At 40.7% G+C, this 26,790-nt stretch overlaps 1 protein-coding gene across 1 annotated transcript in view; it reads right to left on the bottom strand.

Moving 5' to 3' along the window:
* The window catches only part of ARHGAP18 (Rho GTPase activating protein 18), a 75,790-nt gene that overhangs the window by 22,241 nt on the left and 26,759 nt on the right, over positions 1–26,790 (bottom strand). Inside the window, exons 2-6 of the mRNA XM_035899886.1 lie at positions 15,643–15,842; positions 13,242–13,477; positions 10,373–10,445; positions 4,680–4,849; positions 1,864–2,029 (exon numbers count right to left, since the gene is read on the bottom strand). Coding sequence (XP_035755779.1) covers positions 1,864–2,029; positions 4,680–4,849; positions 10,373–10,445; positions 13,242–13,477; positions 15,643–15,842 — 845 coding nt within the window. The remainder of the gene's footprint in view (positions 1–1,863; positions 2,030–4,679; positions 4,850–10,372; positions 10,446–13,241; positions 13,478–15,642; positions 15,843–26,790) is intronic.

Genomic DNA, 26,790 nt, shown 5'->3' with positions numbered 1-26,790 from the left:
AAAAAAAAAAAAAAAAAAAAAAAAGGACTCTAGTCACAGTTAATCTAGCCCTGATGCAAAACTAGCCTTAGTCTTTAAGCAAATGGGGCTCCCATGTATTTATGGCTCAGTTGGATAGAAGTGAATGACCATTAAAATAGAACTATACTAGTAACTACTAACTCCAAGTTTGCTGACATCAAACTTCTCTGTCAGAAGTGCTGATAATAAGCAATTTTTCTGAAACAGTATGTAACACTACATGCAGCTAAAACCTCCTGCTTGGTATGATGCCATGCCAATATTGAGCCCAGAACAGCTGTAATTACTAAAAAGATGCCAGCCCTTGAGAATGTGATATATGTCGAAGATGTAGCTGGAGAAACAAAATGTAGGAGGTCAACAGAAAGGCAGGGCTGGGCACAGCACAACATTCCATGGAAGAATTATGTTTTCATCGTCTTTACGTACTCAAGCACAAAGAGGAACAGCCAATAGATCCACGATTGTATGAATCAATAGGCCAAACAGTACTTCAGGAATGAAGAGGCAAGGGTCAGGTTGAGCAATAAGGCACTGAAGGCATTAAGTTGCAAAAGCAGTTTTGTTTGGCAGAAAGGGTGACAAGTCATTGTCTGTTTCCTAAACATTTCCATGAGTCTGGCCCATCTTCTTTAACTTGAGGAAAACCAGGGGGTTTAATCAATTTTTTATGACTGCCTGTGATTCACATCATAATGCTATTAAGTGAAATTCAATTAACAATAAATTTTGTAAGATGAATCAATTAAAACTAAGACCCAAAATACACGAGAAGGAGGTCTCTGTTTATTAGAGAAAGCACAAGCACTTCTACAAGAAGAAAATGCATTTAAGGGATCAAGGTCTCATAGGTGTTTCTGTGTATGCCTTTTGCATTTAAAAAGTTATTTTCTACTACTGTGAAGCAAAGAGCATATTCTGAAGAATCTATTGTACCTTGCTGTATATCTCTCAACCCCCTCTGTGGCTTTCAATTACTTAAAGTGAGGTATTGCACTGTCACAATCAGTGAACCTTGACAACAGGGTTTTGGCCAAAGCAGGTTTGTGATTAACTGGGAACACATTTCACGCTCTTGTAAAGCATTTAGAAGAAGCCAGAAACACAGAAAACAAACAAAGCTCTGAAAACCTCTAGCATCTTGAAACTTGTTTCCACGTGTCCTGTGTTCCCAGGAAAAGCACTGTGATTATACAGATGCTCCAACAGCTTGCAGAGCAAAATGGCGCGCTGAAGCTGGCTCGACATCCTCTGCAACAGCCTAAATCTTCCATTTAGTACAATGCCATTCAGCATAAAAACTGCATTATGGGCTGAGTAAATATTGGATGGGCAAGGCCTATGTGACACAGGAAAGTTTGTACCAAACAGAGGAGGAAAGCCAGTGACAAAGGCTCCCAGCATCTCCAGCCAAGGGCAATGAAAGCAAAGAAGTCAGGTAGAAGTAGCACAGGAAAGCAGGAGAAGAATACCCACAGAGAACACATGCACATGCCCTCCCAGGGAATATATCAGCACATACAAATTTCTGTGAAGCAATTCTTCCTGCACAGCATGCTACTAACATAGTTCCCCTTCTTCAGTCCTTGGTTTACCTGCTCAGTGACTGACCTGAGTTTTAACTTTAGACAGAGAGCACAGCCCTGTAGCTGGAGTGACTATGTGCATGAACTTGCTCAAAGTGTGCCTTGAGTTAAGGCGTATAATTAAATGCTGCTCAGGACCTGTTACTACTTATGTATTAACATAAATGTTCTGCTGGAAAATCATAAAGAACTGCATGCCTCTGTTTTGTTGGGTTAAAACAGACCCATTTTGTGCAGAATATTAAACATGACTCACCTTTGGTTTTGATTTTTACAGCTTTTTGCTGCTTGAATTCTGTCCCGAGTGTGTCATAGAGAGCAGTTAATTCAATCAGTGCTAAAGAATAGACTTTCTTCATGTCCTGAGGGGCCAGGTCACCAATCTTTGTGGTACCTGTTTTGTCCTTCGGCAGCCTGAAATTCTAAAAGCAGAGATTTGCAGCAGAGTGAATAATCCAAGTCATTACACATTACTTAGCTCGAAGGCTGTGCTTCCTTCAGGGCACAACCTTTCATCATGAAGCCTGCTGTTACTGACTAAATCACAGAAGAATCCCCCAACTAGGTTGAAAAGCAGATGATCTTAAAATCATAGGAGGATTTAAGTTCCTAGTGACTTCTAGAGGTCATCTAATCCAACTGCCTGCTCAAAGTAAGGCTAAATTCAAAGTCTGATTGGGTTGCTTGTTGCGTTGTCCAACTGAATTTTGAAAACTCCCAATAACATCTGTGGGCACCCATTCCAGTGCCTAATGCTCTCATGAGGACTTTTTTTTCTTTGCAAAACAGAATTTCCGCTGTAGTCACTTGTGTCCCTTGCCTCTTGCCCTTTCCCTGTGCACCTCCAAGAAGAGTCTGGCTTTGTCTTGCTTGTAACCACCCACCACCACCACCTTCTGCATCCTTCTGTAACTTACAGTGGTGGAATGGCTGCCCATGAACAATCCCATGCATGTACAATCGGGATAGAAATCCCTCTGCACTTATACACACATAATAACATATTTGGCTGCCTTATAAATAATAATAGAGGGGTTCCCTTGTTAGGGAAGGGGGATCCTTAATTATGGCTCATTTTTACTTCACTAAATGCTCAGAAGCTGCAGTCAAAGACTGAGAGCTGAGAGGGTGAAGGACTGGGTGACTTCCCAGCTCATAGAGCTTTTTAACTCCATCTCTCACCAGCAGGCTTCTAAGTGAGACTCTTGCCTGTGCCTGACATCAGCAGTGTCTATGACTCAATGCAGGAAGGCTGACAAGACTTTCTTCCATTTGGAAAGATACATTATCCTGCAGAATTATTTTCTCATCCTGTACAAACCCAGCAATAGCATGGACAAATTTGTTGTTACGATACATGAATACAAGGGCACATACCGAAACATAAACATAATTAACAAATTGTAGATAGCTGGTTTCCCGCCTTGAGGTTTCATCAACTTGCACAAACATGTATTTTTAAAAACAGCTGCCAATGATGAAGGTGTAAGAAATACAATTTGTAGATTTAAATAGGTAAGTCACTCCCTTTTCCTATCATTTTGCCACTCCTTTCATAGAATCATAGAATCACTTTGGTTGGAAAAGACCTTTGAGATCATCGAGTCCAACCTTTAACCTAACCCTGACATCCCACCACTAAACCATGTCCCTGAGCACCTATCTATCCTTTTAAATACCTCCAGGGATGAGGACTCTACCACCTCCCTGGGCAGCCCATTCCAGAGCCTGACAACCCTTTCAGTGAAGAAGTTTTTCCTAATGTCTAGCCTAAACTTGCCCTGGCGCAGCTTCAAACCATTCCCCCTCGTCCTATCATCTGTTACCAGGGAGAAGAGGCTGACCCCCACCTCACTACAGACTCCGTTCAGGTAGTTGTAGAGGGCGATCAGGTCTCCCCTCAGCCTTCTCTTCTCCAGACTAAATAACCCCAGTTTCCTCAGCCGCTCCTTGTGTTCCAGACCCCTCACCAGCTTGGTTGCTCTCCTCTGGACATGTTTCATGACTGAAGGAGAAATCCCGTGGCCATGTCTTTGAGTAATCCTTCATAAGCCTAGCTAAAAGTATAGCTAAAGTATGTATTATGCATATATATATGTATGCATATACACAGAAGTAAGTTAGACTATAGCTATCGTCTTCTTGTTACAGGCTGCATTAGAGAAACATGACTCAAACACTTTAGAATCCATTTCTAAACATCCATTAGTGTCTGGTTTATAATGTTTGAACTAGGATACGTGGGGTAATTACTATTTGAAGAACTGCACATGTCCTTATCTAAATTAAGTGCTTGAAGAACTGTGAAACATTATTACTTGAGACACTATGTTTACACAGACATGTTTGCATACACTGTTAGGAAAAAAAGGACATTTTTCATACCAGTCATTACTTTACAGGTCATACGTAACTGCATGTTCATGAACTGTTAGGTAGACAGAGATCCTCAAAGAGATGCCTGAGGATCAACAACAAAATGCCTTGGAGGATCTTGCTTTGTATTTATTTGGACTCATTCAGAATAAGCCTTTTTTTATTAAGAGTTGGAAAGTAAAACTGAGCACAAAATAATCCTTAATTTCCTCCCACTCGACTTTAGACTTCTACAAACCATTCTGTTCTTCATTCTCATCCCTCACCTATCTGCATTGGATAACTGCACAAGGTTTCCACAGGCATCCACCAACCCTTTTTAAATGACAACTGAGGTTTTTGTTACACAGGTAGAGCATCTCACCTCAGATAACAGGAAACGCAGCTGTAAACCAATGAAGTAAAGACACAGTTTGTGTACAACTACCACTAAGCCACTATGCCAGCTTAAAATTACCAGTCCATTATTGCTTACACATAGAGTGCATTTTGCTAGACAGACAATAACACAAGTAGGCATAAAAGTAGTTACTTCCATGTTATTGAGAATACCATTCCCCAAAACGAGTTATCTTGAGAAGGTCTATCTCCACAAAGCTGGATCCAACAACATACTTCTAAATCTAATTCACCCACCATAAATGCAATCCAAATAGTACCACTAGTAAAAACAAAGAGTGAGAGCAATACACCTACCGGGAGAAGAGTGTCACCCCCTCCACCCTTCCACATTTTGCCTGCTGAGCTGTCTTTTAAATTAGCTGCCTGTTCTGCAAACGATATCTCCAAATTGATGTCAGTGTCCAAAACTAGCATGTCTTCAAGCGTGCTCTCCTGCTCATCAGTTCCAAGGTTGAATTTAGGACCTGAAAACAGAGTAGAAAAAACTAATAATCAACAGCAGCACAACTGAGCATCACTCAGTGCATGAGAGTAAGTTTAAAAACCAGTAGAAGTCAATGCTGTGCAAGGGATGGACTTTCTGGTTTCAACTTCACTGTTTTCTGCATTTTTTGTGTCAGTTGAAAATTTAGCTTCTTACAAGGGCCCATTTTTTATAGTTGTTTTTTTTCTTTTAATCATTCTACCAAGGCATGGGGTTTTCTCCTATTTATCTGTTGTGAAAAGAGAAAGCAATCCACCTCAAACAAACAGCAGATCCCCAGAATCTTCCAGAGTCAAACAGCTTTGGCATCAGAAGTTTCTTGTCATCAAACACTTTCCAGCCTCAAAGACTGTAACATCCTGCAACCAAATCATCAATTCTTTCTGCTGTTAAAATTTCAAAAGCAAAAGAGGATGTTTCCTCTATGATCCAAAGCATTAACATCTGGGAAAAACAGGGAGTACACAGATCACATCTTTGTCCCAACATCCCTGTCCTCACGTCAGCCTGAAGAGTCTAGATTCCTCAGAACTGTTTGGACATGTTTCCACAACACAGGGAAGGACTAAGTACACAACAATGACCTTACTTCTCTTTCTTTGTTCCTTAAAGGAATGAAACACTAGACAAATTTAGAACATTTTTTGTTTAAAAAAAAAAAAAAAATCAACACAGAAGGAAAAAAGGGAGAGACAGTTCTGCTTTTAGAAAAAGCAGTTTAATTTCATAGTAAATCAACCATTGCATTTCAGTCTGAAGTTGAAACATATCATGAAAGAAGCAAGAGGAAAATTATATTGTAAATAACACTGTTTAATACAAACATCAAAGACAATTTAGCCAGAGAAATTCTCATCTCTCCACCGTCTCTCTTGTGATGTGGTACTTCTTAAAGGATACATCCAGGACTAGGTTCCTTGTACAAGACATTACAAATACCTTGCAAGTATTTGTGATGAAATTCAGACTTTCTTAAAACCAGCACGAGTAACAACAAATCAATCCTGCTCATTTCAACAGACTATGATTCTGCCACTGGCTCCTAGGCACAGGAGACTGCATCTTGTTCAAAGCTAACATACTCCAAGTGCAGAAAAAGTGGGATGGAAATGGACACGAGTTGAGGAGGCAAACCATGAGCAGTACATGCGCTTTGGTGTATGAGTATTGTATAATAGATTCATTTCTTTATACCACGTGGGAAATTTTTCTATGGCCTGGAATAACTATGCTAAGCCAAGCCAGAAAAAAATTCCCAGAAAATAGTTACAGATACAGCAACATTTGACCTTGAAGCGGGGGAAGGTGGCAGATAGGCTGATTAAGGGAGAAGGCATCAGGAAAGTGCTGCTCTACACTGGTACTTTCAGTGGTCTGCAAAAGAGCTGAGGTGCAAGCATGCAAACCAAACAACATCTGAAGCATCAAGTTTAAAAAAAATTACATCAACTCAAAAATTTTTCTGAGTCGTATCTGCCTCTAACTGAATGACCATACACAAAATGAGACTAATCTCTGATACTCTTTAGAGTGAGTCCTGAAAACGACCTCAGTCTGCCGAGGCCAAACTCAGGGGACCCAATAGACAGGCAAAAGGCTGCAGCCAGCACAGCCACTCTCCAGTAGATCACAGTGCTTTCCGCAACCACTCCCACGCCAGTGTAATTGATCTGGAGCTGAGACACTTCCAGCGAGAGAAGGTGGATTGGAGTTAATGCTTTGACTCTACTTACAACCAAGCAATGCTATGAGAAGTAGAATAAAACATTTCCCAATTTTGCCTGTTGTGTGTGTTACTCACCGCTTGCTCTTTCCACAGTGACTTCTGCTCACTTCCATAGACCCTGAGAGATGCCTGGGGCATACGCTAAAGATTAAGCTGATCCTGAAAATAGAGCTGCTCCTTTCGGTAAAGAGATACATGAAACCTCAGTAACCAGACATATCCAAGGTCAAATTCATCCTTGGCTTCGATCTTTGGCCTCCCTGTGTGTATATCTGTATACATCATCTAAACTATTTAATGCATCCGAACTAAAGGAAAACAGTTCCCTGTCCCCCCAAGACTTTTGTCATGCTAATGTGGCCTATACGTGACCTACATACTTCCTACCAGCCTGGGAAGGATCTGATGATAACAAACAATAAAGCAGTAGCTCCTATTTCAGTTCTCTGGTTATATGAAGGTGCCGTGTAAAGCAGATGTCTTGGTAATGGTGTGCACATTTTAAAAGTCTGGAAATGCTGGCTGCTGTTGTGGGGAATTTCTTCTTGGTTGTACAGCCTTGCTCCTACTGCTGCGCATTCATTAACTAGGAAGCAGCTTTGTGTTCTGCCAACTGCATGCAATACGTCATGAGAGAAACAGAAAAATGTAAATATTGTCTCTAAGATGTAGAAATGTATTTTGTATTAGACATGCACCCTTTCCTTGGTTCACAGTGCTATTTAAAGATCACAGAAAATGATGGAAATTCTTCAGGAGTGGGGCGTAGATTACATTTTGGGTTTCTTTTTAATAGTGTCAACCTTGCTATTTCCTAGTTTTGCTAGAGAATCTAGAGTATACCCTGAGCTATGCTGATAGATCTTAATTTATAAGTGGAAAGGTAGAATGGCCTATTTGGGTTTTTTTCTGACTGACAAAGCATTTCTCTGAAATGTTAATTCATAGATGATTTTAAATAGAAAATAAAAACTTTGTAATCTTTTCACTAACACTCTATCACTCTGGCTATAGATTCCTTATTTATCATGTAAAATTAAAAGCAGAAACAAACTTTAATTAAAAAAAAATATAACCACACGTCAGTCTTTTTCCCTATCAAGAAGCAAACATTACAGCTCTTTTCGCTTATGTTACACATAGTACATGAAATTCTTTCATCCATTTGCCAGATCATTATGCTTTGAGGTTGCCCTTACACAGACGTTTTATCTAACATTCTTCCCTTGTAGCTAATCCTCTGTATTCAGAAGGACAACTGCAGTCCCACAGTAAACTGACTTCTCCTGCTCCCCTATTTAAGCTAACGAGTATTTAGCTTTTCATCTGCTTTATTCTTTCCTTTTTATTTCTCGAGATGTCTCAACCAACCCAGTTATTTACTCTTTTTCACAGGCATCCAAAGAGAATTACTTTTTTTCTTTTGTAGCTGTTGAACATATTGCTAACTTTGCCAGTCTTTAGCAACTGTTATGGATTGTTAATACGATAATGTCTTTTGACAGCTTAGTATATGATTCTGAATTTTCTTTCTGTTTCCTGTAGACACGTTCTGTACCTACAGGGAACAAAGAGGCACTTGAAGTCAGTAAGTGAGGGCACTTCCAAAAAACCTCAAATATGCATCTACCAACAAAAAAAATCTTAGGAACTCATTAAACTGTTCTGTTTGAGCAGGATCAGGCAGAGAAGAATAAAAGCATAACAATTTCGTATTATTCCCTGAGTTTGTTTACATTGTTTAGGCAAGAAACAAGGTGTGTCGGACTGGCAAGAAAAGAGGAGTGAGCACAGGTTCACACAGCCCATGTACGCTTGAAGGGCAAACCACTGTCATCTTCAGTCTGGCAGAAGCATTTGGGAATGCAGCATTCAAAGACAAAGTTAGGAAGAGAGCCATCACCTTTGGAGAAAGGCCAAACAGAGTCATTCACTAACAGTTTTAAGACATTTCAATTTAAGCTTTGGATTTTTTTTTATATTGTCTGAGATAATGCTTATATTTTTCAGGCAAAACTGGTGCTATTGCTCTGTCAAAGGGTGGTTCCATTTTAAAATAATGTCTTTGGATTTTGATTTCATAAATATTTAGTGTCTTTGAAATATCAGGCATTGTTTACTTTTTGCCTTAAATTCACTCACTGTTTGTATAACACTAAATTGCTCATCATTCTGGAGGAAAGATCACAGCACAGCACTGAAACAGGTGCGGTGCTTTTAACACCACTGAACTTGCATGGCTTGACTGCAAATTGAACTGACTTTTTGTTCCTGCTCCAGCCTTGGCAGCAGAGCCCACTTTAGCATGTGGACAAGCGCAGAAATGTATCAGGATGTAAGCAGGCTGCATTTGCCATCCACATTGCAATCTGTGCTGAGGAGAGCTAGCATATGGGATTTGCCTTTCAGAACTTCCCATTTCTGAAGGGTTCATCAGGGCCACTGGAAAAAAGAACCAGATGTGATACAAAACTCTGTAATAATTGCTTGGTAATTTTCCAGCTCTGAATCCTACAGTACAGTTTATTGACACAAGCACCAGGCATCTCTTCCTTCCCTTGTGCTGAACCAGCAGTCTGGCAATCCTCCCATTTTTTTACTGTTCTTACTGGAGTAAGGTTTGCTGAGAGTGAGGGAGAGAAGGATTAACAGCACTTCTGCAAATGCACAGATTTGGTGATATTCAGGGCTGGTTTATATTCATCTGTTCCACTTCAACTTCCATGCACATCCCGTATTGTTTGTTGCTGTTTTCTAAGTCTAATTACAGATAAAGTAACTTGCAGTAGGGAACTTGATTTGCCTGCCTGCCTATTTAAGTGGCTATAGGGTTCAATATAACCCCTATGTGCTAGCCAGTCCCCCAGAAGAAGAAAAAAACCCCAACATACAAACAGTGCAAAATAGTAGCACAGTATCTTAAAGCCTAAACGGCTGCCAGTTAATATCCTGATCTCTACAGTGATGGTTGTGGTGGTGTAACAGACACGGTGCAACCCCTGCTTCGAAGAAACCTAAGATGATGCAGGGCAGCCACCCTTTTATTATCAGACCTGAAGAAGTGCAGAAAGCTTTGCCAAAGTCTTTAATCAAAATTCATACTCTCAAAACAGAAACTATGGAATCAGCTGAGGATTTCTGTGATGCCCTGTCCTACCTAGCAGTAAGAGGAAGGGGTTCTCCACGGGTACTGCACCCCTTCTGTGTGATCACGTGCTGTTGAACATAACCCAGTCCTACACACACAGAATGTTATTTCCTTTCCATTTTCCTTGAAAAGGTAAACAACTTTTTTCTTCCATCCCTGTTTTTATTTTTCCATTTTGAGCTGGAGATATATAGCCAGTTCTCACTTTTTGGGGACGTTTATAGTAATTTGGTTTTGTTCTCTTGTATGCACTGATGAGCTTATGTATAGTGCTTCATTTCCTGTACTGTACAGCAGAGATAAACCAGAAGGGATAAATTAAGGATCAGGAAAGACATAAGCATAAGCTATAAGAGGAGACTTCTCCCAGACAACTCAATTATAAGATGATCACTGGTAACAAACAAGGTTTCCCAGATGGCTCAAAGGACACCATCTACAGCCACACTTAAAAATTTTATACCACAACAATGCAGGCCAGAACAGGCTTCTCATAAGAATTTCATTTTCTTTTGCTGAAAAGTTACTTGAAATATGGACCTATGTAGTAGCTTGTGTAGTTGAAAGCCTACAAACCAAAAGGTGAAAAAAAACAAAAAACAAACCAAGAGAGTGTTGTTTGGCATTACCTTTTGTTCCATCTTGTGTTTCATTTTTGTTTTCACTTGTTCTCACAGTTGAGGGTTCACTTCCATCACAGACCTAAGAAATGAACAATAACTATACATGCCTATAAAAACCAAATGCGTGGTTATAGAAACTCTTTTGATTCCATGGAGGATTAAAACTCATACTCCTGCAATTCAGGGGTATGCAGAAGCACACCTGTGTGATTCAGTAGAAAACCCCTTTGCCAAATCCTAAGGGGATCTGAAATCTAGGTAATTAAAAAAGAAGTAATTAAGTCCCTTCCCCCTCTTCCTAAAAGGTTAAGTGGGTATAACACTTAATTTTCCAGAGTTGCAAAGAATAAGAAAATGTAGTCTTTGACCTGAAGCCACAGTTTTCACTGGAAAGGATACGGAAAGGGAATCTGGAGGAGGCATTTTGACTGACAGTCCAAATTCCTTCCGATTGCAAAATCTTACCTGGTTGCCTCCCCTATAGAACAATCCCATCCCTTTTGCAGGGTGGCCTGACATTAATATCTGTGGTTAACAGCTTAGCTTCCCAACAGCAAAACTAGGACACTTCGAGGCGACAACAAAACAGGAAAGGATTTGAACCATCTTCTTCTTTCTACAATGTTGTGCTACCCAGTCTCAGGATTTGTCACATTCTATGAACTGGATGACATCTACTATAAAAAAAATATTTCAGAACATGTAGCAAATCTATACCTATATATATACCCATACACATTTTCACCCACATGTTATTATTATTATCTTTTTGGCTACTCAAATCAACAACGAATACTCAGCACTCTGGATTTTTAATTGTATTTTACTCAAGCACTGTATAACTCCATACTTACAATTCAACTTTTAAAGATTTCACCTACTGACACAAATCTGTATATTTACGGTTTTTTTTAAAAACAGGGATCTTGAGAGGTGGAAGACGATAGCATGACTGCCCAGAAAATTATTACTCTTTCACAGATCAGTAGAAGCAGACTGGTAAGCTGTCAAGGTATCAAAAGCCTAGCTTCTCTTTGGGAATACAGCAGGAAATTTAGTAGAAACATCAACCCAATTGTGTTGATGCAAAACATCATCACTATTGTTCTACCTTTCCTCTGGCTTTCCCCAGGTGAAGGGAGGTTACAGGATTTTCGGAGGCTATTATTAAACTGGGATGACTTCATGCAGCTGCAGATGGCTTCAGTCCTCTTTTGTTACATAAAAAGCTTTCTAATGATGGGAGAGTAACAAAGCACTGAGACATGTTATCTGGGGAGGCTGTAGAAGCTACCTCACTAGAGGCTTTCTGTGACAGATTGGATGAATAACTATGAGCAATGATTTCTGATTAATTATCTTGCTTTGGAGAAAGGCATGAAGTATAGGTTTGAAGGCCTACACTTGCATTATTTTATTTCAGTCAAGGAGACAGGTTTAGCAGGATTCTTTATTTTTTTCAGTAATTTTATATTTAATAAATATTCTAATCTGTTTTATACACCTTGAATGGCAACAACCATTGTCTGTTTGCATTACTTCTCACTGGTGTAATGAATATCAAAACATGTAGTTTAGAAGACATAGAAATCTACTGAACACTGAGGCATGTGATTTTCAAACATTACAATGTGTAGCTTAAATACAGGAACATGAGTATTTCTTGTGCTTTACTGAAATAACAGACTTGAAAGGGAAATTATACTGCTTTAAGCTATATGATATTTTACCTAAATTGCTCTGCTATTAGACCTTGTAATTTTTAGGTGTAGTCAATTCCAAATCAGATCCCAGAAAGCTTTTATGGAGTTAATATCCTTTCTGCAACCACATGCAAAGCAGAGCAGTGAAAGGGAAGTTGTGCCTCCAGAACATACATTTGAGCTTACAAATTTCCCCAGCTACATTTCACCTCTACTGAATTGGAAAGGAGTTGCCAAAGGAGAGGAAGCTGTTGGGGGAAGGAGGAAGTTAAATCCCCTCAAAATTCACGATGCTTTCCATCGCTGCTACCAATGCACTGAATGGCAGCAGCAGCAGCAAGAATGAGGGACGGGGCTGAGGTCAGGTAAGCAAGCCGTGCACTTCCATCAGGTCAGAGCCTTCTGATGGTTGAAGATCTCATTGCTTTTGGGGGAGCAGAGAGGACACATATGCTTCTCTACAGAACAGGAATTCTAATTATAATCTCCATTTCCCTCCTTCCCCTTTCCTGTGTATGGGAGAGGAACTCTCCCATTCGACACATCATATGGACCCTTCAGGACCTGTCAGAGCAACTTCCCACACACAGTTTAACGACACACACGGGCCATGGGACTTAGTACGGGGTCTAAACCCTCAGCATAAAGACCTAGCCAAAATAGAGGTGGTTACGTTGATGTCCCTTTTTTTTCCTTTTTTAATAAATAAATAAATAAATAAATAAACAAACAAGAGCACCAGTAAGAGGTACTGCCCCCTCTCTGGCAGACCCCTCAGGATAGCTGCAGGGCACTACCACCTGAAGATAAAAGTGGGCTTTTTGTAGCTCTTTGGATGATCATTGTCATGAGTTTTGCATATGCGTTACAATTAATTCAGACTAATATCTTGACCATAGAGTGGCTCTTCTATTCATCACCTTTAAGTAATATGAGGCCAATATACATACTTCTTTCTACATCCTAAAATTGCTTAATGCAATGTCAAGTCTGGACCAACGCCATTCCCTCAAATTCAGTAAAAAACTCCCTTCGAAGTCAGTGAAAAGTTAGACACAAATGTTCTGGAAATATCCCTTTTGCGTCTGTCCATCCCTCTCCTCTCTCCCCGCCCCTACATGTCCCTCTCTTCTCTCTGCCAGAATCAAACAAAACGATGGACAGGAACTTACTTTTCCCTTTGAGTCGTTTTGTAGCCTGAAGATATCTCTGACATCAGGAATCTGGTGCTGTTTGTTCTTTTTCCTCATGGTTTGTGTGACAGTCTCTATTCGCTTTTCTACCGCTGCCTTTTGGGTTCGGGTCAGTGTGGACAGAAACACCATGCTTTCCAGGGGGTCGCCAGAGCTCTCACCAAACAGATTTGACAGACCTGCCTCCTTCAGCCATTCTTCTTCCAATTCTCCCTCTGAGCAAGGCAAAGAGGAAAAGGCATAAATACTGGCTTTCAAGTACTCTTAAGCACACTGGATGTTAATAACATGAGCTAGTTAATGCAGTTCACAGGGAAAGTACTAAGGGGATCCACAATTAAGAACAATTACTTACACTATCATGACTTGGAAAAAAAATATTGTTTCTAAAGAGCTTCCAAAGGGTTAACATATGATATCGAAGCTTTTAAAACAGTTAATCCAATACAGATTGCTATGGGGCAATCTTCATAACAATCTACAGCACTTCTAATTAAATCATATACCATTTTATAGACGTGCCTAGATATAAATGTGTATGGGAAGTCTGAAGGCCTCTGATCATTGCTGCTTCGCTTATTTTTAGTTCAATCTTGAATCTTTTTAGCTCCTTTACTGATGTGGTTCTGCCCACTTTTCTCAATACATTAATCCTACAGCTCTCCACTAGCTCGATTTAATGAAGGACAAATCAGGCTACAGGAGTCACCTTAATGTTATTTTTTAATCAGTTCTTATGACATGGTCTCCTGCCTGCTGAGAGCCCACAAAACCATTGTTGCTTTAGTCTTACAGCTGATAAGTTATCCTTTATTGACAGATTGCTGCACATGAAAGAGGAGAAATCTATTAAATACTGTCACTGATGGCAAAACTTTTGCTTCTGAAATCAGTACCTCTCTAATGATACTTTCTTTAAAACACCAAGTTCCCATCCAAGTGGGCACCTGAATATTAACAGCGTTCAGAAAACAGACACAAAATTTTAAGTATGAATTTTGCTACGGCTATGCGGCCAAATCCTGAGCCTCTGACAAAACTCTCTCAGATTTTGCTGTCAGGGCTGGAAAGAAGGGCTACACCCATTCTCCAGAGCAGATGTGAGCAAGGTGTATTCCATCTCTCCCCTGCCTTGTCTTGGCATGGCCATGTCTCAAGCAAGCCCCCTGCCCAGGCAAGCACATCAGCCAGGTGCAGTGTCCCACATGTTCAGGAGTATTCATACCCAAGTGAGGTGCTACCCATTAGGCAAAGTGTGGGGCACAGCAACATCTGCTCGAGCTGATCAACAAAACTGAGCTGACTCACTTGGGCTTCATGCCAGGGTCAGCGGCTCGAGCTGGAGCAGCAACTAGGGGGAAGAAGGCTATATATAAATAAAAAAGGAAATGGTGGGTTTTGGAGTGCAGAGCCTGAAGGCATAGCAGTGTCAGTGAGCTGGGGTAAGAGAAGAGGCTCATGTGCTGCAGAACGATGGGCTCTGCTGCTCTGGAGAAAGCCTCGCAGCTCTGTTGAATGCCCTGCTCCCCAGGCACACAGGCTCAGAGCCTTGCTGCTTTCTCCAGAGGCCCTGTAGCTACCCCCTTCAGAGCACTTGTAAATAGTGGTGGTTTCAAAACGCATAGGGAGGGAAAAGTGCAAATCCATCTGAAAACTAATGGAGCACATTCTTCTCACTGATGTAGAGGCCATACCAATGTGCAAAGCTCACTGTTTTAATTTACTGAGACTGTGGGCCTCTTGTAAGAGTGGGAGAGGGGCAGATACTGCACTGTTAAAAAATAATGTTTGAGAGAAGGGTGAAATTAAGGACATTACTCCTCTTTTGTCTCATAGGACAAGAAAAATAAAGAAATTGCCCAACTTCTTCTAAGATCATGCCCTCAGGAGTGGCCCATAATTGATGCTTCTGAGAAACAAAATAATACAACTGAACAGTCACAATAGTTACAAGCGTAGAAAGTTACTCACTAAACTTAAACCGGTTAATCATTGGCTTGTCTTCTAATGCGTGTGGTTTCTATCCACAATAGCTACAATAACGAACAACATACACAAAGAGTGAAAGAGTACGTTAGTTTAACAGTAAACTGCAAATAAAGCTTTGATTGTTGCGATTTGCAAGTACAGGCACCTTTCTGATGTTCTGCAAATACCATTTTAAGGAAACCCAGCCTTTTACTTATCTCTAATACATTTCTCTTTCTGTTTCTGGTGATATGCATCAGAGGCAACAGAATATTCAGCAGTGGATGTTCAGCAGAGTGACCTCCTTTGTGATTTAAGTGTGTTTGGTGGGTGCCATGTCTTGAAATAAGACTTAAAGAAAAATCCCTGAATCAGCAAACTGATGATCATTCACAAGAACAGATTTCATTACCATCTGGCTCTTTCACTACAAGTGCTACTCGTTCCTCATGATTATTTCGTCTGGTTTCATGGATGTTTTCAAGTTCTTTCCAGTAGTCATCCATAGACAGTTCATCCAAGGAGTCCTGGGATCCTGAGCGATCAAATGATGCTCCATCGGGGGTCTTCTTGGAATAGTCATGGTTCATAGTATACTGGCCAGACCGACGGCTACAAACATAAACCAAAAAGCAGTTCTTGGTTAGCATTTTAAGATACAGGATATACTGGTATCTGTGAAGCCAGTTAGTGATGAATTGTGTCAAAGTATCAAAGAAAACTTCTGTCAACAAGCAAACCAACCCAATCTGGAATGGCACAGGAGTCTGTATTAAAGAGGAAATAATGAATCCAAGTTCTAGTAATCCTAGTTACACCAAACCTCTAATTCAACTCACAACAGTCAATTTCACAAACTTCATGGTACATATCTTCCTAGCATCACCATTCATAAAGAATTTTTCAAATTTTCAGGCACTTCTGCCTGAGTGAAGTCTTATAGCTTGCGAGTACCCCTACTTTTATCCTTTGCTATTCCGCTTTTAGTTTTTATAAATGTTTACTCTGATATCTATGACCTTAATTACAGCTGGGAAAGGACAAAGTACAGTTACCAAAGTTACAGTTTGTGAAGTAAACTGGTGGGTCCGAACATTTAATAAAGGACACTATTTGTTTTTATCTTGCTTCCTCTTTGACTGAAAGCTTACTGTTTTATAGTTTGATGTTACCACTTCTTGGTTCACCCTGCCAAATGTATGTTGCTAAGTCTTTCAAAAGGGATCTTTCATCCTAAGTATAGCCGCAACTAGAAAAAAGAAACAAAACGCTGAAACCTTTGGGTCTCATCTTGACCTCATTAAGTCATTGGCAAAAATTGCCACTGATCAAGCAAAGAATTCCTCTTAAAAAGTGCAAAGGTTATAGTGATGTCATTGAAGTTACACGTCATCCTTACAGTCAAAGATACCAAATCAAAAGCCACAAACTTTTTCAGAGTATCAGAAAGAGGACACGGATAACACGAGTAGCAACCTGATCTAATTTCAGAGTTGGTCCTACTTTGAGTGGGAGGCAGATTGGACAAGATGATCTCCAGTGTTCCTTTCTAAACTAAGTCACTCTACTATTATGACAGTGTATCAAAATTCTTCCTTCCACTAAAGAATAGTAAGTTCTTAACATTTCAGGAACAGCTTCAGATGTCTTTTATGTCGGAATTTGTCTCCATATTCTAAAAAAGGAGGCATGGTTTGGGGTTAAGTAAGAAATATCGCTTATTCTGAGAGAAAAACATGTCTAAGATGAAGCTTTGTGGCTTTATCACAATGTAAACGCAGTGAATTAAGTCTTGAATTCCCATTTGGCTGACTTTGCAAGTTTATCAAGAATTAAAACAAAAGCACCTCGTCCTTACATTTTATCTTGGGACAACTAACACTTGTTAGCTGCCCCTAAGTAAAAAAGCCCTACCTTTCCCTCTGAAGATAAGCCCCTTGTGTGTCCAAGTCACAAATCCTTTCACACCATATGTGCTTGATTCTCTGATAAGAAATACTAACATACGGACTTTGCCTTTAAAGGTAAAGAGCCTTATGGAAGGACTATGAGTTTCCACCCGTCCTGCCTCTCTGCTCCAGGTACAAGTTAATAAATGACAATGAATTACCTACCTAATGTGCACCCCAACACCGTTCCTTAACCTGCCTTTATTTGAAAGCCCAGGAGAAAAAAAAAGCTAAAGGAGTATTTGGCTTCTGCATCAATGGCAATAACATCTTGCTAGTAGTGCATGTTACCCAATAAATACAATTTCTCCATGGAGCTACCTCGTTTCTTAAATTTCTCCTGACAGGCGTGTCCTGTGTGTGACCTGTGCTGCTTGTGAATCCAACACTAATCATTGCAGAAAGATGTTGGTGGAGCCGCATCAGAAGCATCCCCAGCAACCGATGTAGGTGGAAAGTGTGGCCGAAGCAGGTCGGGCTTCCCAGCCCTTGCCCAGACTTCCCTCTCCCTGCTGCTGAAGGTGCTCCGAGCAGACTGGGTCCCTCTCAGAAACAGACTCTGTACACTGGAACTGCAGCCTCAGCGAGGTCAGATTTCAGCTTATCGTCCCTCGGTTTAACCCTGCGGAGCTGCACGGCAGCTCCTTTGGTGGCCTTTCACCTTTGGAACAACCTGCTCTCGCTGTCCCATCTCAGCTGAAATTTAACCACCACAGAACAACATGCAAAAGAGAAACCAAACAGACCGAATGAATTAAAAGCGTGCACTTTGGGGGGCTCTGGGCAGGCTGAGGTTCTTCTTCTTGTAAGGTTCTTCCCAGCCTGACCTTTCCATCTTTCATTAACGAATCAACACAGCAGTCCCAACTCTGAGCGGGCAGCAATGCCACTTGTCCTCATGAAAGCCCTCAGACAAAGATACGACCGACCAGGGGAACTTTATGAGACACATTCACATGAAAACCGCACCGCTGTGCTGCAAATCTCTCCTTCAGCATCCACGTTGCCTTAGGTCCATTCACAGCTGGCAGGCCCAGCACCGGCAGCACTCGGGCTCTTCAGGAGCCGAGGCCACACCGCTTCCGCTCCACTCCTGGCGGCCCCGCCCCGGGCGGCGCCCGGGCTCTTCAGGAGCCGAGGCCACACCGCTTCCGCTCCACTCACCGATTCCTTGCCTTCCCTCGTTGGACTCGATTAACCCCCCATCCCCAGTTTCTGTTTGGACTGCAAACCCTCTCAAAGCCATCTGCATTTGTCCACATCCACAATTCACATTTCCATGGGCTAGGGCAAAGAACAACTCCTAAAACTTTAGCTGACAGAGCAGGTCAGATCTTATTTTCACTTCACTTGGTTCAACATTTTTTGCTTTGCACCCCCCACCAGAGAAAGACACCAGGGAAGCAGTATTTGGTGCATAATCCACACAGCAGTAGCTCCAGGCATCCTCATCTCCGTCCCTCCTATGAATCCCGGTGCACAAAGAGGGACAAACAAGAAAGACCCTTTGAGGACCATAAGGACAGTCTTGATACCGTAGGGTTGGTTTAGATGAGAAAAGAAAAGTCATTTTAAAAATTCACAGCACAGGGAAAAGTAGGTTGCCAATTAAGATTTTTATTTTTAGATAGCTGTTGACGAGATCAAGAACATGGGATTTCTGCTGTGACCTTCCACTGAATTCAATCCTTCTCCAAACATATGCTTAGTAAGCACTAGCGCATATCACACAATAAAAACACATAGGTGGGAACAAGTTAAGGCCAAGAAAAAAAAAAAGAGAGGACAAGGGGAAAAGCAATCAATCTTAGTAATAATAATATAAGGAATCTGTAAGAGAGATACGTTTTTAAAAATAATTAATCACACATTCACAGAAAGACTCATAAAAAAAAAAAATCTTAAAAAAGTATTTCAAATACCCCACGTTGCAAGCTTTAAAATTTTGCAGAAGTCTGCTTTCCAAAAAACTACCAGTAGGAAATAAGCACAGTTCATTACAAAAAAGCTATTACTGTGGTTGCAGAAAATAGGTTTCTCCAGCACATTCTTAAGTTTTTAGGTGTTCAGTTTTTCAATTTAAAATTTGAAAAATGCAGCTGCTTTTCACAAGTATCTTCAAGGAGATCTCTCTTCTTCCCCCAGAAAATGTAAACTACTGCTAATAAACACAGTCATTTAAAGTAATTTTCAAACACTATTCATTTAGAATTTCAGATTACTAAATGGTAAGTTTACTCTCCAGCAGTTTTTCTCCCCCCAGAAAACTTGTATTTCCATTAAGGTCTTCGCTAACAACACTCTCAAACTCTATTAAAATCTTACACCGGCAGCACTCGGGCTCTTCAGGAGCCGAGGCCACACCGCTTCCGCTCCACTCACCGATTCCTTGCCTTCCCTCGTTGGACTCGATTAACCCCCCATCCCCAGTTTCTGTTTGGACTGCAAACCCTCTCAAAGCCATCTGCATTTGTCCACATCCACAATTCACATTTCCATGGGCTAGGGCAAAGAACAACTCCTAAAACTTTAGCTGACAGAGCAGGTCAGATCTTATTTTCACTTCACTTGGTTCAACATTTTTTGCTTTGCACCCCCCACCAGAGAAAGACACCAGGGAAGCAGTATTTGGTGCATAATCCACACAGCAGTAGCTCCAGGCATCCTCATCTCCGTCCCTCCTATGAATCCCGGTGCACAAAGAGGGACAAACAAGAAAGACCCTTTGAGGACCATAAGGACAGTCTTGATACCGTAGGGTTGGTTTAGATGAGAAAAGAAAAGTCATTTTAAAAATTCACAGCACAGGGAAAAGTAGGTTGCCAATTAAGATTTTTATTTTTAGATAGCTGTTGACGAGATCAAGAACATGGGATTTCTGCTGTGACCTTCCACTGAATTCAATCCTTCTCCAAACATATGCTTAGTAAGCACTAGCGCATATCACACAATAAAAACACATAGGTGGGAACAAGTTAAGGCCAAGAAAAAAAAAAAGAGAGGACAAGGGGAAAAGCAATCAATCTTAGTAATAATAATATAAGGAATCTGTAAGAGAGATACGTTTTTAAAAATAATTAATCACACATTCACAGAAAGACTCATAAAAAAAAAAAATCTTAAAAAAGTATTTCAAATACCCCACGTTGCAAGCTTTAAAATTTTGCAGAAGTCTGCTTTCCAAAAAACTACCAGTAGGAAATAAGCACAGTTCATTACAAAAAAGCTATTACTGTGGTTGCAGAAAATAGGTTTCTCCAGCACATTCTTAAGTTTTTAGGTGTTCAGTTTTTCAATTTAAAATTTGAAAAATGCAGCTGCTTTTCACAAGTATCTTCAAGGAGATCTCTCTTCTTCCCCCAGAAAATGTAAACTACTGCTAATAAACACAGTCATTTAAAGTAATTTTCAAACACTATTCATTTAGAATTTCAGATTACTAAATGGTAAGTTTACTCTCCAGCAGTTTTTCTCCCCCCAGAAAACTTGTATTTCCATTAAGGTCTTCGCTAACAACACTCTCAAACTCTATTAAAATCTTATTAACTCCTATTTCCAATCATTAGTAAATAGTTTACTCTTCAAATAGCTTTACAGGGAGCAGAGCAATACTCTCACTTCCAAATTACACAGTCAGTTCTGACCTCCGATTCTCAGACACGTGCCCTTTGCAGCTGATGAGATTTTTGCCTATTTATCTCAGTACAAAACTGAGCCCCCAGGTATAAAACCCATTCTTCGGTACAGTTATTGCAGTCTCTTACCAGACTTAATCTTCTTGTCCCACCCACTGGAGATGCATTTATTTATTAGAAGCATCAAGAATGCAAGACGAAGCACTCCAGCTCTTCCAGAGGGGAGCCGTTAAAACCAATCCTTGTAATGAACACCATTCGTTACATTTACAAGGAAAGAAAGCAGATTTGGGTTATTTCACTAAGCACTGACGAGCTTCGTGTTGTGGCAAGTAGAGCAACTGTGCGCAAATACTTTCTTCAGCCTTTCCTTTTGTGACCAACTGTGTCCTTTCTCAGCCTGTAAGAAAATATGACTCTTCACATTCATCACTGGTTTACACCGTAACAAAAATGTGCTTTTTTCAGGTTCTGTCAGTCCGATTTTGATTTCATCAATAGTCACTTTATACTACTGCAGTTGTCTTTATTCCTTATTTTCTTTCCCGTGAAATCTCAATCTCCCTGTCTGTTCCAGTGCCTTTTTAGCAATTCATAACCAATACTTGTCACGTGTAAATTACAGCAGCTAGAGATTAATCAGTTCGTAAGGTGCACTTTCACTGGCATTTCAGATAAATTCAGTTTGCAGAAAGCTAATTTTGCCCTTACTTCCATTTTTCTCACTCGAGAATTAAAGACTATGTTGTGCTTTTACAACAGTGAGCAATGAGAAAAAGATAATCTTTGTCATTTCTATAGTGCTAGCCACTAATTTTGGATCTGAATATGATCTTTCCACATTGCTATACAACAATCAGAACTGTATGGTATCCTTACGTACTATATATATGGGTAGACATGTATTAGATGTGTAAATATATGGAAAGGCAGAAATTCCAAATGCAAGGATGTTCATGGTCATAAAAACTAGGGAATACAAAAATGCTGTTGAACCAAACATAATAGATTAACACTGCCGAAAGAGAAGTGACGTTCCTCTAGCAGGATTATTGCAGGAGAGCTCTGCGACTCCAGGAAAGGACAAAGTCCAGCTACTAAATACAGTGCAAGCATAAAGCAAAAAGATACCAGTCTCTACAATCTCTTATCTTCTTCCTGAAAAAAAATCCAACAATGGATGAAACGCAAGTGAAAGGAAGGAGTGGGAAACCCCTCTTCTGCCTACAAATTAGGGATTTCTGTACAGGGTCCTTTTTGCACCTGCTTTTGCCAGATTTTTTAATTCAAAATTCAGGCCTGGGTCTTTCCTGAATAAAAACCGTCACTACTATAAAAAGCGTCACAAGTGGAGCAAGGGAAGAGGCTGTCTGATTAATTACTGGATTTAACCTCAATTACGATTCAACTCTTTGGGGTTAAACAAATACGGTCCTCTTCCACAGCTGCCTAACAAAGCCTATGGGAGTCTTAAACATTGTCTTTACACAGTTTCCAAATTGAAGGCCAATTCAATGTTCTACAAGACTAAAAGTTTCACAAACATTTGTTTGTATCAGCCAATTTCCAACATTCAGAACAGTGCAGAAAAAGCATTGCATTATCAAGTGATACAATTACTTGTCAAACTGGACTGTTACACCTCCCTAAGCTGTACACTGAAAATACAATCTTTGTATGCTCGGCCTTAAAAGCTTCTTGAACTAAATCTGGCCATTAACCATTGCTATCGGGGTTCTCGAACAGGCAATGTCTTGAGCACTGCAGCCCCTTCAGATACACTCTCTGGCACCCCAATAAACTAGCACTTTACTACCAGAGATATATAAAATGACAAAAACATATCTGAGTACAGCTACATTACAGCAGCGACTTCTGAACTGCCCGCCCAAAGGGAGTCATCACTCCCAAATCCAGCGTACATTTGGTCATTTACAGAGAAGCTATTATTAGTATTATTGCAGCCATACCTCAGCTGATACCGGGGCTCACTGATTCTCAGCATCATACCAACATGCGGTTAGATGAGTTAATAACCCGCTGAAGAAGATATACAAAGGCTGTGAGAGGAGATAAAAAAGGGGGTGGGTATTTGGCCCAGAGACGTGAAGCATGCTGTTCAAATTCACAGTGCATATCAGTGACAGAAACAAGAATAATTCTCAGATCTCTGGAGTCTTTCACCACTGGACCTCTAAGAGTTAAAGATCAAGATCTGACCCATAGCAAACTGCAAAGCAGATAAAAGGAAGCTCTGTCATTGTGGCTTTGTGCTGGACTCCAGCACTGTGGCTATAAATAGAGTGGCGCTCACAAAACAGAATTATCTTGTTGGCATAGGAGTTACAAAGTTAAGCAGTAATTTGCATAAGTAATTTTAAGATAGCCCTTGTACAAACTAGATCTAAAAAACTAAAAATGCCTATGCATACCGTGGCCCATTTTGAAAACTATTTACTGAGCAATCACATCCATGGGATGCCATGCTCTCAAATGTAAATACAGGACTTCCCAAGTCCTTTCCAATCTAAACTAAAAGATAAGGAGAGGGAAACAATGTGGTCTCCTGTCCCGCTTCTCATCCTGAAGGCTTAGCTACAGAAGTGTGGGAAATAAGTAAAGCTCCTAAGCCCAAAGCTCCCCCCATCCCTCCCCGCCTTTCAAGAAGCCAAGTAGCACTGTAATGGGCAAAGACTTCTTAACTGAATTAACCAAGAAAGCCATAATCTAATGGCTACAGCAGTTGCCTGGCTTGAGCTCCCTATTCTCGGCTGGGACAGTGGCCTGGGAAGGGATCGTCAGACCTTCCTATAGCCACAGCGCCTGCCAGAAGGGCATCCTGATCTTTCACAGTTTCTAGGCAAAGCTGCACTCTAGATGACTGGATACGAAGATAATGCAAGGCCTTGATTCCAAGTACGTGTTAAGTCAAAAATATTTATTACCAAATGACTTATTCTAATGGATTTCAACCTGATCTGTATGAAATTTCTTTCTGTCACACCACCCTTTTGCACAATATTCAGTACTTTGCAGTGCAGCTGCCCTGGTTTCGGCTGGGATAGTGTTAATTTTCTTTCTAGTAGCTGGCACAGTGCTGCGTTTTGGATTTAGGACGAGAAGAATGTCGATAACACCCTGACGTTTTAGTTGTTCCTAAGCAGTGCTTACACCAGTCAAGGGCTTTTTCAGCTTCCCCTGCTCTGCCAGGAGCACAGGAAGCTGGGACAGGGCACAGCCGGGAGAGCTGACCCCCTCTGGGGCAATTCCAGACCATATGTCGCCATGCTCAGCATAGAAACTTGGGGGGAGTTGGCCAGGGGGCAGTGATTGCTGCTCAGGGATGGGATGGGCATTGGTCAGCAGGTGGTGAGCAATTGCTTTGCGCATCACTTGTTTTGCATATTACTATTATTATATTTTTTTCCCCTCTGCTGATTTATTAAACTGTCTTTATCTCAACCCACAGGTTTTACTTTTTTCCCAATTCTCTCCCCCATCCCACTGGGGAGGGGGGGGAGTGAGCAAACGGCTGTGCGGTGTTTAGCTGCCTGCCGGGTTAAACCACGACAGGAGCTTTGAGCATTTTTCAAAGTCTTCTGTTAAAAAAAAGATCAAATTGTAATTGATGTGCCCACCAAAGCAGGTTGTTCTAAAGTAACTGGATTTTGCATAAAGCCACAAAATAGTGACATTACCTAACTGAAGTTAAAAAAAAAAAAAAAAAAGCTAAATGTAAATGTCTTCATGCTTTTATATGGCTTAATGTATTATAAAGATTTTTTTCTGTTTCATTGATAGCTAAAACCTCCTGTCAAACAAAAGCCAGTATCACCAGCTTTCACGAGCAGCAGGTAACCCCTTAGCAATACCTACCAGGATCCAAGTCTGGACATTTGGTGTCCAGAACAATGCAAAAATATTTCTCACTCCTATTAAAGTGCTTCATAACTTTTAGAAGGCATTAGAGAAACTTTAATCTGGGTTTATGTTTTGCTTTGCATTCTAGCTCCTAAATCTTGTCACTCATTGCAACAACTGCATCCTTTCTACCTTTTCAGTCTTTTATCCTTTCCAGGACTGACTGCAAACTCATGAAACTCGGTCTTTTCAAGGAAGTCATGCAGTGTATGCAAAGATAACAGTAACAAATCAACATTTTCCAGTATTTTTGGTGAACTGACACTTACCACTCCTCCTCTCTCAACTTGAAAGAGTTTTATTTTGGCTGCTCTGTGACCTTATGGGACATTTTGAATGTCAATTGCAATCAAACTTGCTCAAATCCCCCTTAAGCTCCAAAGAAAAGCCAAAGAAGTAGGAGCTGAGGCAAAGCTCTGTACTCCTTCCAAAGACAGAGTACAAAATGATTGCAGAGAGGCTATAAAACAGTACTAACTTTCTAAATGAGCATAAAAAAGGCTGAGCAAAGAGAATCAGGTCTCTTAGGACTTTTTGTAATACCATCAGCTGCTGTTAATACCTGCTCAAAACTGCTCTGGAGATTAACAACAACAACAAAAAACCCAAAGCAAAACCCAAACCAAAATTCCCAGAAAACCCCACAAACTGGCATTTTAAATCCCTCCATGAAGAATAAATGCAAAATGGGCCAAAGTTAGGGCTGCCAGACTGTAAGTCTACACTGTACTGCTTCCAGCCACACCCTCATTATTTATATAACATTTTTTTTACCCTAGTAAACATGACTTTCCTCCTTTCCCAATCCCAACCTGTCACTGAAGAAACCAGGAAGCAAACTGTGGCAATGACACAGGCTATTACCCCATGCAGCACTACAGGCTTGGGGAACAGTGGCTGGAAAGCTGCCTGGCAGAAAGGGACCTGGGGGTGCTGGTCAACAGCCGGCTGAATATGAGCCAGCAGTGTGCCCAGGGGGCCAAGAGGGCCAACGGCATCCTGGCTTGTATCAGGAATAGTGTGGCCTGCAGGAGTAGGGCAGTGATCGTGCCCCTGTACTCAGCACTGGTGAGGCCAAACCTTGAATAAACGGTGTGCAGTTTTGGGCCCCTCACTACAAGAAAGATATTGCATTGCTGGAACATGTCCAGAGCTGCCCAGGGAAGTGGTGGAGTCCCCATCCCTGGAGGTATTTAAAAGATGGGCAGACGAGGTGCTTAGGGACATGGTCTAGTGGTGGAATGGCAGGGTTAGGCTAATGGTTGGACTTGATGATCTTAAAGGTCTTTTCCAACCTAAACGATTCTATGATTCTATTCTAGGATTCTATTACACCTAATATTCTGATATTCTAACTCTAATCCTCTGCACCAGAAATGGGAGATTCCGGTTATGATGCCAAAACTTAATCCGCCTGAAACATAGGCAGCACTTCTAAGAAGATTAAAATATTTCATGACATTTCCTTTAATAGGACCTCATGCTCCTACACAGCCATTTAGACTCCACCTATTTCCTACTTCCAATTAGATAAATTATAATTATGGTAAACTGATACACATACATGCCCTATCTAAAATGATGATATAGATCATTTGCCCCTGTGTATGACTGATGATCTGAAATTATTTATTATCAAAAAAGCTGTTAGAACTACAACATATAAACTTTTGAACACTGGCAAAAGAGTTATTTGATATGCCATCCCCAGGCTGTTTCAGAATAAACGTGATCTTATTCCACTCCTTAAAAAAATGAGAAAGAATTCAGGATTGACAACTGCAGCCATTAAGCCTGTCCCCCACAAAGTAACTGGACCTGTTGTGGTTCCTTGGGTTTTGGGGGGCTGTTGCATTCCAGTGTCTGAGCTGTTCAACTCGGTGCATGCTTTTAGCTTTATTCTCCAACTATAAAATACAGAAGCCTGCTTACTTCTTTTAGTGAAAGGTGAGTCTCACGGACTCAGATTTGGAGCTTTAAATAGAACACCATGTATTATCACACTTGCTATAAAATGATCACAATTCGCTAAACTGAGAAGTACTATCAGAAGAA

This window comes from Egretta garzetta, unplaced genomic scaffold, assembly GCF_000687185.1.
Source record: "Egretta garzetta isolate BGI_Z169 unplaced genomic scaffold, ASM68718v1 scaffold397, whole genome shotgun sequence".
Taxonomy (NCBI): Eukaryota; Metazoa; Chordata; class Aves; order Pelecaniformes; family Ardeidae; genus Egretta; species Egretta garzetta.
The sequence above is the reverse complement of the archived record's forward strand: the minus strand, read 5'-3'. Positions and strand labels throughout refer to the sequence as shown.